This window comes from Drosophila hydei, unplaced genomic scaffold (assembly GCF_003285905.1).
Source record: "Drosophila hydei strain 15085-1641.00,03,60 unplaced genomic scaffold, DhydRS2 tig00000379-arrow-arrow-pilon, whole genome shotgun sequence".
NCBI lineage: Eukaryota > Metazoa > Arthropoda > Insecta > Diptera > Drosophilidae > Drosophila > Drosophila hydei.
In genome coordinates this window covers 378,858-394,662 of record NW_022045720.1, presented here as the reverse complement: position 1 = coordinate 394,662, position 15,805 = coordinate 378,858, and the positions used below count along the sequence as shown (strand labels likewise).

Below are 15,805 nucleotides of genomic sequence, written 5' to 3'. Positions count from 1 at the left end.
GCGCACTAATTAATAATTCACAGTTATTCCACACACATGCAGCTTCTTTCTGGAGCAACATCGAGCTCCACTACATTTTCTAAGCAGTATCTCCTATAGATTTTATGTCAGAGTCGTCTATATACAGATTTGGATTTGAGTGATGAGCTGCATTGATCTAGCCATGTCCGTTGGTCCGTGTGTCCGTCCTTCTGTGCGTCGTTCGTCCGCCTATCCGTCCGTCCTTGCATACATCCGTCTATTCTTCCGTCTATGCATGCATCTATACGTCCGTCCATCCATTCGCTTATCTGTCTATCCATCCATCCATTCATCTATCCATCCATCCGACTGTTCGTCCATTTATCTATTCATCCGTCCGTCTCACCCAATTTCCGTACTGTCATTATCGATAGTTTTACATTAAAGCAAAACTCTGCCCTCGTTCTTTCGGTTGCTTTCCCGACTGAGCATCGGAAAATTAATGCATAAACCGACTTCATTTATTATACTCGAAGTGCACGATTTTCCGTTAATTGACCATTAATGTGAATTAATTAGTTAATTGAAGTACGTGCAATTGTTATTTTATGATTTATTAATGTTTGCAAATGAAAACACATTTTTAATTTAAAATAAATTTTGCTTTAGGCAACGATCTGCCTTCGGGGTAGAGACTCGAACGAATTTTACAAATGAAAATCACTTAATGTGCTTAAGATTCTTGTCTTTAATGAGTGACAAGTGAATCGTCAGCTATTTCCGGGCATTGGAGGTGTATTATTTGGGGTAACTAACAAAGAGACACTCGCATTTTGCTCTGCATAGGAAATAGTCGTGGGTAGCCTGATCCGCTCACTGGGTGCGTGGCTAAGCTTGGAAGCTTCTTCTGCCAGATACTAGATTTTAGAGTTTTTTTTTTTAAAGCTACAAACTAAGTTTTAGAGCTAGAAAGTATATATACTAAATTCTTATAGTTATTCTATAATCTAGAAACTACATCTAAAAGTTTTTTATGGCTGAGAACTAAATCTGAAGTTCAAATATAAACTTGGTACAATAGATTAGAAAATCTATAGCTGAAAAATCTTAGACTTAAGGCTTGCCAATTATTTCAGGCAACATTGAGATTATTAATAAAATATTTTGATGGCCAAGAGTAAAAGAGAATCAGAAATCGAATCGTTTCAGTAGTTAAATAAAATATTCAACTATTAAAAGCAATTTATAAAATATTATTAATAAAATATTTTGATGGCCAAGAGTAAAAGAGAATCAGAAATCGAATCGTTTCAGTAGTTAAATAAAATATTCAACTATTAAAAGCAATTTATAAAATATTAAATTCAATAAAAATTAAAATGAAAAGCAATTTATAAAATATTAAATTCAATAAAAATGAAAATTGCATATGATTTTTTTAAATCTGGTTAGGGTATTCGAGTTTCGATTAGCCATGCTTAAACTGTCTCTAATTGCTTTATGACATTTTGTTTTCATATATTTATATTTTATTTTAAATTAAGCCTTTGCCATGGCTAGTGCAACAAAAAACCAGTGAGTGTGTGTGTGTGTGTGTGTGTTATATATTTAAATTTGTTATAAGCCATATGTCATTAATTTAAGCTGACAATAAGTGAGCCATTGGCAAAGTCAGCGCCGTCGGGCGGTTTTAATTTATTTATTTTATTGAAATATGAATTCGTCGCTCTGCTTATTATGGGTGCCAACATCAGATCTGAATTCCAGGGCGAACGTGCCGCTTTTATGGGCGCATATAAATAGCCGGGCAAATAAATGTGGGCAGCACGGCGTCGGCTGACAGGTGTTTAATTAAGTTTTTGTCAAATAGCCACACGTTGAGGCCACTGCAAAACGCGTTTCGTTTCAATTTTCACTTGATTTCAGTTCAAATTGAAAAGGCAAAAATTAAATTACAAATATATTTGCGTTTCATTGCGGAAAGGTTTCTGTTTCTCCTTTAATTATGCGTGCGCTGTGGTCACAGCATTGTCATAATTTGTAGCCTGCAATTAACTTGGCTAAGGCCTGGCATATGCCAGCCTCAAGCCCCCCTCGGCGTATCCATTCGCCGCCCGCTGCTCTGTCCGTGCTGCTGTCACGACTCGAGCGAAAACATTTAAATTTAATTATACGACTATGACAAACAATTTTGGCATTTTGACAACGCGCAAGTGGCAAGCTGTGGGCAGCGAGATGCTGACAACTGGCAACTGGCAACCGTCGAACTGGCGAATGACATTTGGAGCGCACACGGTGCGTATGCGCGACGTGTCCCGCAGCCAAAATAACAATTAACAAGAAGATGCGCATTTTACAAAACGAATTCCGTGCACGGGCCAAGGACCGTAGACCCGGATACGGACATAAACATGCTCATTAGCCGGCCTGGGCTCTCTGCCAGTCGGCAGAACGGAATGCAGGCTGCTCGACAATGTTGTTAATCAACAAGTTGTTGTTGTTGTTGTTGTTGTCGTTAAGCGATTTGGCGCGAAAACTGTTCAAGGGTTAAGCATGGCCACAGTCGCTTTAACTGCGCATCTTTTTCTCCTGCTTTTCTTGCTCACAATTTAATCAGCGTTACCTGCCTTAAGCGCTGCCTGCATTTCCAGGAAATGTAATCCATTTGCATTTAATGATACTGTTAACCATTTTCATATTGCATTCCCATGAAATGGCTCGCTGATGCAGCCAATTAGTGTTCGACGTTGCCTTGCAGTCAACGAAAATTCCTTGGCTTGTGCTGCATATTTCATAGCTCCGTCGAGTTACATACATTAAAAATGCATGCGATTCTTGAAATATGTATATATATATATATATATATATATAAATATATATAATATATATATATATGACTGTGAGTGTAATGCATATGCATCAAAAGTTATGAAGTCTCTGCTTGTTAAGCAAAATATGATTTCGCCTCCCTAGACCAGGTAATTTGAGACTGCCTGTTAAGGCTACCTGACAAAAGCTTCATTTAAAGTTTGTATCTTCAATCTATGCGTATTATAACGGAATCTGTTTAATAGGTAGGTAAACAGGCAGCTGCATCACGGCATTTGGCATTTTGCCGTTTCAAGGCTTTTGTAACTTATCTCTCTAGACACACACACACACATTCATTCACTCACAGTCTTCTTCTACCTGCTCAGGTACTCTCTTATGAATTATCTGACTTTAATCACATTTTTAATGGCAAGCTACTGAGGTCGACTGCTACTGATGAGATTTCCTTTCAATTTTGAGCAAGTTTAAAGAGCAAATTAAGTACTAACTGAATGATATCAAAAATTGATGATGCCCTTTTATGGCTATGTTGCTTCACGGCTTGTAGCTGTCTCCTGCACTCGATAGGACCTTAGATGTCTGCTATGAGATGGAAGGTATCATCAACAATCGAAGAAATTTTGTGTGCCTCAACAGATTGAAGGTCTTGTTTATTACAGCTATCTTTTAAAGCTGTTACGATCTTAGATGTCTTCTGTTAGACTTAGGGAATTTAATGTACTTAATAGGATCTTAGAACATATCTAAGTTTGCTGGGATCAGACTGCTATAGGGATGAAGGCATCATCTGATAGGATCTTAGGCCACTGCTATGAGGTCATTATCTACTTGTGATAGGATCTCAGATAACTTCCAAAAGACGTTGGTAATTGATAGGATCATAGAAGACTACATCTATAATTGATTGGTTCCTACAAATATTCTTTAAGTTTAAAGGCATCATCTACACTTGATAGGCTCTTAGGATAGGATCTCTGCCATGAGGCTAAAGACATCATCTGCAATTGACAGCAGCTCAGATGCCTTCTACAAGACTTCAGTTATCATAATTAATTGATAGGATCTTGGAAGACTTCTATAAGAGTATAGGCATCAGCTGCAACTGATAGGATCTTAGATGTCTTCTACAAGACTTCTCTGATTGATTCTCTAATTGGGCGTCTGCTAAGGTATTCTTCGATGATAAATGAAACTTTTTCTAAGACTTTAGATATTTTCCCTAACATATTGTCTAGGCAAATGTGATATGGAAATATTCCTAAAGACTTGCTCATCAATCTCTTAATTCCATTAACGCTGAGGGAACTTACCCAAAGAGATCCGCCTCGCTGCCTGGGAAGCTGATGCGTGGCGATAGGGGCGAGCGTCCGGCTCGCTTGAGCATATCGTGCAGGCCCGGCGGGGCATGTATGGGACTTAGTATGGTGATCTTGCGATTGGGTGGGGCCAGGAAGCCACCGCTCAGGGTTAGCTGTGTGCGCATGCCCGCCGATGAGGAGCTGCTCTTCATCTCGATAGTTTCGGCCGACTTGGATATGAGAATCGAGGAGGACTGCTGCAGTCCCAGCTTGGACATGGACATCTGTATGCCTGTCTCGGCATCGCCGCTGGCCGCCGTTGCATCATCGATCTGCGTGGAGGCGCTGCGTATGCATTTCTCTGGCCGTGCACCGCTCACGGGTGTTATGCTCGCCGCCGCCTCCGAGTGGGCCGAGGTGGAGCGCACAAACTGGCGCACGTGCTTCTGGTGAGCTGTGAGAAAGCCGTGCGCCTCCGGCTGTTGGAGGAAGCTTTGGAACTTGGACTTGCTGACGCCGGTGCTGGTGCTGGCGCCTTGTGTGGTCGAGCTGACATAGCGAGTGGTGCTGCTGCTGGTGCTGCTGCTGCTGCGCTGCTCGCTGGTAATTATCGAGGTGGATGACTGCGCCTTCAGCTGCTGAGCAAGCGCCGCTGCCGTGCTCAGCAAATGGCCGCTCTGCTCGCCCACAATGGCGCTCGACTGCAGGCTCTGGCTGCGCGTGCTGCTGGACATGATCTTCTGTTGGCTGTGCTGTGTCTGCATCTGCTGCACTTGCTGTATGCTGCCAGCGACGGTGGCCGTGGCCATGGCGGTAGCGGCGGCGGCGGTGGCGGCAGCAGCGCTGCTGCTGCTGCTGCTGGTCATGGAATAGGAACGTGTTGCCAACTTGCTGCTGGTGCTCGATGAGCTCGACGTTTGACTATATTTCTGCGTATGCATTAGCTTTGTCTGCTGCTGCTGCTGCTGCAGCAGCTGATGGTGCTCGCCCACGACAAAGACATTGTCATCGCTCGGCGAACTGAGCTCCAAATCTGTCACGGATCGCACCTCGTCGGCGTCCACCTCGCTTGGTGTCGTTATGATATACTGAGGTGGCGGCACTTGGCTGCTGCCAGGCGCCATGGCGCCCCCATTGTTGTCGGCGGCTTTGTTGTCGGACATTGCGTTGGGTTAGCGGTTTCCTTGCGGTTAGGTGGGTTTCCTCTGCGGCTATGGAACACAAAGGTTTGCTTTCATTTCATGCAATGCTCACGCCTCGTTGTTGTTTGCAACTGGAACTCAACTCAACTCAACTCAACTCAACGCAACTCACACTTTCAGAATTTTGGGCAACTTGTAGAACAAGCTAAGAACTTTTAGTTCTGCGATTTCATTTAGGTTAAGAATGTGGTTTTGATGTCTGTCAGTTATCGATATTTATCGGTTTTTGCAAGATAGCTGTTATAGCTTAATCCGATTTCCCCGAAACATTTGACGCATTTGTATCAACTTTGTCAAAAAAGACAGAACTTTTGATGTCTGTCAGTTATCGATATTTATCGATTTATGCAATAAATCTGTTATAGCTCAAACCAACCTGCCTAAAACTTTAAATGCATTTGTATCTACTTTGTCATCAAGACAGAACTTTTGATGTCTGTCAGTTATCGATATTTATCGATTTATGCAATAAATCTGTTATAGCTCAAACCAACCTGCTTAAAACTTTAAATGCATTTGTATCTACTTTGTCATCAAGACAGAACTTTTGATGTCTGTCAGTTATCGATATTTATCGATTTACGCAATAAATCTGTTATAGCTCAAACCAACCTGCCTAAAACTTTAAATGCATTTGTATCTACTTTGTCATCAAGACAGAACTTTTGATGTCTGTCAGTTATCGATATTTATCGATTTACGCAATAAATCTGTTATAGCTCAAACCAACCTGTCTGAAACTTTAAACGCATTTGTATCTGTTTTGTCATCAAGACAGAACTTTTGATGTCTGTCAGTTATCGATATTTATCGATTTACGCAATAAATCTGTTATAGCTCAAACTAACCTGTCTGAAACTTTAAACGCATTTGCATCTACTTTGTCAAAAAGACAGAACTCTTTATGTCTGTCAGCTATCGATATTTATCGATTTATGCAATATATTTGTTATAGCTTAATCCGATTTCCCCGAAACATTAGACGCATTTGTATCTGTTTTGTCATCAAGACAGAACTTTTGATGTCTGTCAGTTATCGATATTTATCGATTTAAGCAAAAAATCTGTTATAGCTCAAACCAACCTGTCTGAAACTTTAAACGCATTTGCATCTACTTTGTCATCTGTCCAAACTTATGGCCTTAAATATCGGAGTTTGGGTTGCATTTGCAAAATGTTCGCTTCAAGTGGAAACACTGTGAACTTTTGTGCTGCTGCGAACTGTTGTTACGGTGCCTTTTTTGCTATATGCCGGCTGCCACATGCCACATGCCGCATGCCGCATGCCATATGCCACATGCTCAGGCATCACAAAAGTTGCCTTCAGCCCCGTGAGCAACATGTAGTCAGACAACATTTGGCGAACGTTGTGCCAAAAAACTTCTGCATATTGCACAAGGCGCAACACCTTGCACCGCGCCTTGCTCCTCGCCTCGCCTCGCCTCGCCTCGCACACAGCCAGATGTTGGCCTTGGGCTCGGTTCGTGCCAACAACAACAACAACAAAAAACGTAAATAAATAATAAAAATAATAATTTCTTAGCTACGAACTGGCAGAAAGTTTGAGCACATTGCAACTGACTGTGCTGGGCATATTGGGCTCGGCTCGTAGCTGCGAATGAAGACTTGATAGATGACAAATAGAATCTTTAGCAGTTCGTTTTGTATACCCCATTCCAGAACTGCCTAAGTTGTTATATAGTTGGCCCACCAGCTACCCCCTCGCTGACAAATAAACTTAGAGCAGTCCGTGTATCTGCTAGTCGAGCACTCCCAATTATAATACTGTACTTTTTTTTTCTCTCTACTTCTTCTGGTTTTTCGTTATTTTTTCGGTTTTTTTTTTTAATCTTGGCTTTTGTGGCACTAACAAGCTGCATAATTAAGAGCACACTTTTGGGGCGCTGTGCACCGCAAGTATGCGGCGTGAACTGTGACCCTGGATCAGAGCGAATCACATTGCTAATTGATATGCATGCTGACTTAAGAGCTCTTAATGCCAGCTGTGCAGCACTGCCACGCTGCGTTACCTGGGCAATGCCCAGATATGTCGATGCAGCTACTCGGTAATGAGAATGAATGTATTCAGCTGGTCTTATCTGTTGATTGGAGACATCGAATGCGACGTTTCCTGTGCAAGATATACACACACAGTGAGAGAGGGAAAGAGAGATATATGCAAATGTCAGCTGCATCATTATGAGAAGAAATTCAATAGTCTTGCAACGCTGTCCATCAGTAATCACGGCAAATGAATAATATTACATAAGCATAACAGTAATAATCCAGGGCATATTGAATCGCATGCAGCTATTGAATGGTTGATGTCGTTGCAATTACGCCCATTCAAGGACGAAGTTGCAAGGATATGCTAACTCAAATGAATGCAACCTAACACTTTATATATATATATATATATGTTACATAACCTAACTCTATAAATATATATATATATATATATATATATATATATATATATATATGTTACATATGCATGACTTTTCTGGCTTAGAGCTTTCGGCTAAACGTTGAGCATATAATATACATAGCAAAAATATATTTAAAAAATTATCGATCTATCAATCAATCGATAGTTTCTGCAATAAATCTTCCAACTGTAACAGAATGTATGTTTATGCTTGTATTTGTATGCATGGAGCTCTGCGACTCTCAATGGCTAACGCTAACGCACTTGGCGCTTTTGGTATGGAGTAGCTGTTATCGATTGTCTTATCGATAGCACGCTCATCCGTCTGAAGTGATTTACGCTTTCGTTAGCTATTTCACTGACATTTTATGTGCTTACGTTACTTAAATGGCATTCACTGCACGAATCGTTAGGAATTCTGGAACTCCCTTGAGCGCCTTTGGGTCAATTATTCTTTCTTTAGCTTTTTGTGTAGCCAAAGCTGTCGCTGGGCATTCTTTAAGTTCTTTAAATTAATTCACGGCAACAGCAATGCCAATTGGCAGCTCACACAAAAACAAAAAAAAAAATAATTGTAAGGAAAGCACGACTTCTGTATACCTGCACCAAAATGTAAAGCAATTTTATTTTTTTAAATAGTTGACATATTTACAGCTTTGAGTCTGGCTACCTTTTAAGGCAACTTGATGTGTATAGAAATTAATCAATATGATATATTTTAAGGCCAAGTCCGGTTAGGTAGCTCTTGAAGGTGCTAGCTTCTGAGTAGCAGCCAGGGCTAGTAGAGCTTTGGGTTGGCCTTGCCAGTCTCTTTGGCTAGGAGCAGTTAGTTCATTGAGGTATTGTAAAACTATAGCAAATAGTTTCGTTTTTTTTTTTTAAAGCTGCTTTATGCCTTATATAGAGTACACAAATATTTATATCATATCAAGCAACCAATGCGAAATTCAATTATTGCTTCCCAGCTACAAACTCTGCCCCTTGCATATGCAATCAATGCGGACTAGATTGCATTTTCATGTGCTGCACCTACCTGAAATATTGTATTGGCAATTTAACTGCTCGAAACTTTGCCTTGGCAATGCGAAATTCAATTAATGCAGCACTTTCAATGAGAAGTTGAGCTCTCTATAATTGGGCTATTGATGGAATTGATATGAAATATTAGTGAGCTTCTAAGGCTGGCACAAATGGAAATAAGCTGCATGAACTCCAATGCAGGCTATGCACAACTAAGCTAATCGCGCGGAGTAAGCCCCACCAACGATATTTAGTGAGCCATCAAAATGATGCGACGGTTTTGAGCGGCATTGTTAAAATGTATCGATGGACTGAATTGGAGGAGCTGGCGAGGCAGCTGTATATTGATATGATATATTCATAAGGACGTCAAATACTGCCAGCGGGTGTTTGATGTTGGTGCCACAGCAGTCGGTTGCAATATGCCTCAGCGACTCGGCTAAGCCAGCAACAGCAAGAACAAAGCCGCCATTGTTAGCAAAGGTGTTTCTCGCTCGCTCGCTCTTCCTCTTTCTCTCTTTCTCTCTCTTGCCCCTTCTGTGTTCGTGCTGTCAACATCATTAGCCCATATATCAAGTTGACTTTCAGCGAAATGAGCCCGAACGCCAGCATTCCCAAAGGGTGTTTAACCTCATTTATAAGTATTTGACATGAAACTTTTCAAATTGCCAAACATGAACAAAATATTTGGAAAACAAATCTGCACCAGCTCGCTCTGGGCAAACTGTTTGCCCTACGCATCACGCGCAGACATCTAATTCGATTATGAACAAATTATAAATAAAAAAAAGAGGAAGAAAGAGCAAAACATTGCGAATTATTGATGTGAATGCACAGGCTTATTAAAATCTAATTGGCTCAGGCAAAATGGTTGAATGCGTTTGCCATACGAAACAGTAGCAAGTTTTTAAAATATATGTTTTCATATATATGCATACACAACATTAGCTGGCGTCCATAAATAGGCAAGCATTTACACAGGCCAACACAGATATGAATCGGACTTAGAAACTGAAATTTTGACATCAAGAATATTTTGTAAATATTTTTTAAATATTTTTTTTAAATTTTTTTTTTAATTTTTTTTTACTTTTAGATTGAATACCTATGCGAGGTATGTTCAAACAGTTTAGTTAATTTTGTGGCTCTTTGAATTAAGCATGTTTAGGCCAGCTACTGATGTCTTCAAGTGCGGCAGAGCATTGAGGCCTCTAAGACCATTTCCAGAGTCAATAGGAGCAAGGGATATTTAAGGATTTATTTGTGCGCTATGCTTTAAAATATGATATATTGTAGCTCAAGTAATTTATATTCATATATTATTTATATTATATTATGATTGTGGCCTTATGTTGGTGCTCATTTGCCTGACTTGTGCTGAGCAGTTCAGCCTTTAGGAAAGCTCTGCTAAGTTTTGAGAATTTGTTTACTTGAATGTGTTTTGGCTGGCCTCAGAGCTGAAGCAAAAGAAACTATATCAGAACAAGCCTCTAAACATATCTCAGCCTGCGATGCGACAGACCCCAGGCCGCCTGGGACACTGGCTTCCTGCACGAAGAGGTCCCAGAGAGGACTAAGGAGGAGTTGCATAAGATTTAAAGTGCTTTGAGAATAGCTGAAAACTCAGCCGCAAATGTCTAACAACTGCTGAGCTTGACTCAGTCTTGAGTTTAGAACTGAAATTAATATATTATATGCAGACTTACACAGCTTAGCGGGCAGATGCAACCAACGGGGCCAGCCAATCGGGATTTAATTTTAAACTGAACTCGAGCTGCGCCTGGCAGCAAAGGCAGCTGCAGGTGCTGGGAGGAGTTTTGTGGCTCTGACTGGGGCATGGCCGTGGCAATTCTTATTTTTATTTCACATTTTCAAGCAGGCCGACGACAATTGAATGCCAAGGACAATGCACAAATGAATTGGCCGTTGGCATTTAAATGAGCTGCCTCCATCTTAGGCAGCTCCACCTCGCTTCACCTGACATTATAATGCACTTATGGCGTACATTATTTGCCCGATTTCAGCTGCTGCTACATCTATTTTCGGTACACTTCGCAGAAAGCTGCTGGCCTTCAAGATGCGTGTGGCTTGTACTTAATTTGGTAAACGTCAGCGCATTGCTGCAGTGCTGCGAGTCACGCCCCTTTGGCAAAATTGCAGAGTGAAATAACAAAAGCAACCAAAGGCGGAAACTAAATGGGCACAGCTTAGACTTAATTAAATTGCAGCTTTTGTGCTTTAATTAAATCAGATTAATTTGAGACAGAGGCAGACGGAGACAGAGAGAGAGAGAGAGTGGGAGACAGAGTGTGGGAGCTGCTCAACTATCTTATTGATTTGATTATAGTTAATTCTATAGAAATTGCAACAATTATATAAAGACCTTCAGCTATTGAAGCGAGTGATTTGCTGTATGAGAAACAATTTCAATTACAACCAAAATGCAAATAAAATTTATAAAGCGCGTTTTTTTTTAAGCTGCACAAGTCTAGATCAGCGCAAAACAAAAAAAAAGTTTTTTGATATCAATAAAAATAACTTTATTGAATAGGTAATTTAAATACATTAATGTTGAAATCTGCTTTTGGCCATGTGGTGGCTGTGGCTGCTGCTGAATAACAGTTTTTACAAACATCATGATTTTTTATAATCATATACACCAATGATTCCATCAGCCTGGAATTTTTTATGGATCTAAAGGTGTTTCGATAAAGACTTGTTAATTATGCTTACTGCAAATGCGAGCATTGTGCTTATTAATTATTAATATTATTCAATCAAATCATGATACGTTTGAAGTATATAATCTTTATTTTGGTAAAATATCTAATGTAAATTTATTTATAATAAAATGTCTAATTGAGCTGAATAAAACACAAAATTCGTTGGTTAAACTGGTTGCCAAATAAAGTAGAGTGGCCAACTCAAAGTTGTTAGCCTCTAATAAAAACACTCTTTATAAGAAATTTTATTTTTTTCTTTTTATGAGCTTTGTTCAAAAAGTATCGCCTTTCGATACGCCTATGCTGGTGCCACACATTTGCACACAAGTTCGACTATTTAGAGATAGAAGTTTTGACAGCTGTTTTGCCTTATCTTTGATTTTTGCCTATTTCACAAAATGTAGCAAAGAATCTGAATCGATTTTATGCCCAAAAAGAAGACGCAAACTGCGCAGACTTTTCCTTTTTCTCTAGGCTAGGCTCGGCTACATAACTAGAATACCTGATGAGAATATCTTGACAAAAAAAAGAAGCCAATATTCGCCTTACACTTTGAGCACACTGAATCGCCTTGGAATCCCAATCGAGCCAAAAATTTCGTTGGCTTTGGCTTCTGGTAACATTTCGCCACGCAAAGATTCATTTGGAAGCGAGCTCAAGCTTTGGCTTTCTTTGCTTTGATTTATATTTTAGACTCGATTATTGGCGAAATATGAATTAGATTGGGAACACTGAGTCTGGGCGCCTATTGCTTGGAGTCCGAGCCGGGATGCGTCTAATTTGTGTAAATTTGTCATCGTAAATTTTTTATATGCCACCATGAAGGCGCCTGGCGCGACTTGCAATTTAATCAAAGTTCCATTAATAATGAAATACCGTCGCGTACTGTGCCAAATGAAATGAGCCAACAAAAGAAATTAAAGACGTCGTCCTCGAGCGACGGCCGTTGCCTAAGCTTGTTTAAGCCGTACGTGCGTTGGCCAACACACAAGCAGCCAGTGCAGCTGCCCAGACGCGCTCGTCCCTTGGCTCTTAAAGGTAACACAGCCAAAATTGAAGTGCGACAAGCTGTAGTCAAGTGTTAAATGAACTCGGCCTCGGCCACATGCCAAAAACTGTGCTACAAAACTGAGCCGCAGCAAGACCCGCCCAGAGAACTTCATTTATTTGCAATTTCTTATGATTATTATGAACGTTTTACAGCTGTTTCTGGTGCCCTTCCATATTTTGTTATGCTGGGCAGTGTAAGCGAGCTGGGGGCAGCAACGCCAATGAATTTAATGCCGCGCCACTGGCACGCGAAAGTGGTAATCAATGAATTCAAAAGCTCCAAGATTGTGTGTGGGTGGCCGCTGCTAGGCGGGGTGGTTGGCTTAGCGTATTGGGTGGTTGGCCATAAATTTGCTTAATTTATTGTGCGTGCTGTGCGTGGGGCTTTTGGCTTTAAAGCCAACGAACGTTGAACGCAAATATCCAATCGAAATTGGAGTGAACAGCCAAGAGACGACAATGGAGACAGCAGCGCGGGGACGCAGTCTTCTTGAGCCTGGCTGGGTTTTGGCTGCTTTCTAAGCAGACAGTGTCGTTGTTACCATCGTCAACGACAACGGCAATGGCAGCGGCAATGGCAGCGGCAAGGAAAATGCTGCCGCAAAGCCGCAAAAGCAATTTGCTGATGGGGTTGAGGTGGAAGTTCAGGTTAAGGTTGGCTAGCTCTGACAGAGGTCCGAATATTTGATGGGCAGCTCGTTAGCTCGTGCCGCCAGGTCATGTGGCACTGTGTGGGCGTGGCTAGCCAGATAAGCCAGCAGCAGGCGTCAGCAGTTTATTGAAAAACTCATTAAGTTTCGCTGTTTTGACTTGGAAAACGCCAACAAAATATAATTTTTCATAAATACATCACGCGCTGCCGTTTGCCTTTTGCCTTTTGCCGTTTGCTTTTCGCTTTTCGCCATTTCGAAAAATTAATAAAGAGAAATGTTTTCTTATTAAGAACGCTGTTGTTGCCGCTCGCAACTTCAAGCAAAGTTTGACAGTCAACATAAACTCGAGTTGGCTAACAAGTTTGCCTTTAAGAACTGTGAAATTCCAAGCTGCCCTTCATTGTGTGAAAACTTTGCCATTGTAAGCACAAAATATATACGTATAGATAGTCGAAAATATGTGATTATTATCTAGTTAAAAACTTGTTATTGAATGCAGGTAAATAGTGTCGTGGCACTCTTAAAGAGCTCGGTCCACGTTACGCTGTGTGTCTGGCGACATTTCGGTTTAAGTTGAGCTTCAAGCGCACTTCCTGTATTTGCCTATTAGCTTGAAGCTGCCGGCGGGCCACAGAATGTTACGTAATCGCCAATCATGCCATCAGCCTGGCCGTCAAGTCTGTCAAACAGCCAGCTCGGCTGGAGGTTTGAGTTGGGTATGCAGAGAACAGCAGCACACACAGCCAACTGAAATGCCATGAGCATAGAAAATATTGAAAGAATAGCGAAACATTCAGCTTACGCGAATGCAAAATCGATGTGAGAACATTTTTTATTTTGTTTTTTTTTTTATTTATTTTTTCTGATTTTCACTTTCACTGTTCACTTTTTTTTAGCGTTTAGGCGGCTTCAGAGCTTTAAAGGAAACTGCCAGCAGGCGAGTCAACTAACACACCTGAGTGTCTCTCTCTCTCTCTCTCTCTCTGGGTGTGTGTGTGTGTGTGTGTATCTGTCACATTCAATGCAAACAGCTGAAGCGACGCATTTTAAACGTTTGCCGTATCTATGCTGTGTGTGCGCTGAAGAGATTTTGCAGCAAATTGTTTTGTACACACACACGCATAGCTTATCATTGTGTGTGATGTACATGCATCAACCTGGACAGCTGAGCATTCGCTTAAAAATATTGCTGACGCTGCTGCTGCCCGTTGCCTGTCTTTTGCTCTCTCTGTCTCTCTCTCTCTCTCTCTCGCTCGTATCTTCTCTGCCTTCATCTCTGTCCCGTTGAGCTCTTTTCTTTCTAGCGTATTTGCTGTCAAAATATTTAAGAGCTCTTATGTGCACACGTATACCAGACCAGCACACACACACACACACCAATACACACACTGCTATAGCCCACAATGTAAGCCAACATGAGTGGCTGGCAATATTGTGACATTCCATTGCATACTTTTTGGGGCGGGCAATTATGTAACATAATAATTCAATGAATAACAAACGCATAAGCTGCCGACCTGTCTACCTCTGCCATCGATGTCTATGCCAGAGAAGCGCTTGATATCTTGATATGAAATTGAAATAAAAACCCACTTTAATTGGTGGCCAGAAATGTCACTAGTTGTTAACGGTTCGTGTTTGATAAGCCATTAAATGGAACAACAACAAAATTATCGACTGAAATTATTATTGCTGTCAGCAATTAGCAATGTAATAAGGAAGAACTGCTGGAAAATGCTGGAAAAGCGCAGCCCAAAAGTTTTACTCCAGCAGCTGCTGTATAATACACACACACACACACACAGAGAGACACATCATCTGTAGGTAATCAGATGAAAGCGTATTTCGCGCTTGCGTGAATGGCATGGGCTGAAAACTTTCATTTGTCATATGTATGCCTCAAGAGCGTAAGGCTACCTATATATATATACATTATTATATATTACTTATATATGTACATATATTATGTAATCGTTTAAAGTAAATAATCTGCGTGTGGGCGTCATTTTGTTTTATTCATTAGTTTTTATTCTGAGAAGCGCGTTCATTACTCTGGACACAGCGAGTGGACAGCACGCCTTTTACTACTCTCACATATTAAATATCTATCAAATGTATTATATAGAAATAAGAACAAGCACTATAAGCACTTTTAAATGCCTTTTAAACACGAAACGTTGGCAGCTCTTTAACATTTTATTAGCTGTAATTGATTTGAAACTTGCCAGAGCAAGTTGGCAGCACTCCAAGTGCGCAAGCAGCACTAAAGTTGGCAGCTTTGTAGATCAAGTATTTCACTTTTAACTCTCATAAAAACATATATGTATATCTAAAGTTGGCAGTTCAACAAGTTGGCAGCTCTTCTACTTAACTCTTACTGCTGCATATATCTATATAGACTACTAAAAGCGCTCGAGTGGTGTTTTTTTTATTTTTTTATAGCAGCAGTCGCTTTTCAAGCTCAGCTGCAAGTGGGCAGCACTCGAAGTGCGCGAAAAACATAAAAGTTGCCAGTTTTGTCAGTCATGCAGTTCACTTTTAGCAGTCATATAAATATATGCATATCTGAATTATAGTCCAATCAAAGTTGGCAGTTCCTAGCCACAAGCCAACAAGTTGGCAGACCTTGGACTTAACT

At 40.7% G+C, this 15,805-nt stretch overlaps 1 protein-coding gene across 3 annotated transcripts in view; it reads right to left on the bottom strand.

Annotated features, from left to right (window-relative positions):
- LOC111601641 (cAMP-specific 3',5'-cyclic phosphodiesterase) overlaps positions 1–15,805 on the bottom strand; it is a 113,238-nt gene that overhangs the window by 75,843 nt on the left and 21,590 nt on the right. For all 3 annotated transcript variants that reach the window (XM_023318310.2, XM_023318311.2, XM_023318313.2), the window contains exon 2: positions 4,104–5,302. In XM_023318310.2, coding sequence (XP_023174078.1) covers positions 4,104–5,254 — 1,151 coding nt within the window. In that variant the 5' untranslated portion in view covers positions 5,255–5,302. The remainder of the gene's footprint in view (positions 1–4,103; positions 5,303–15,805) is intronic.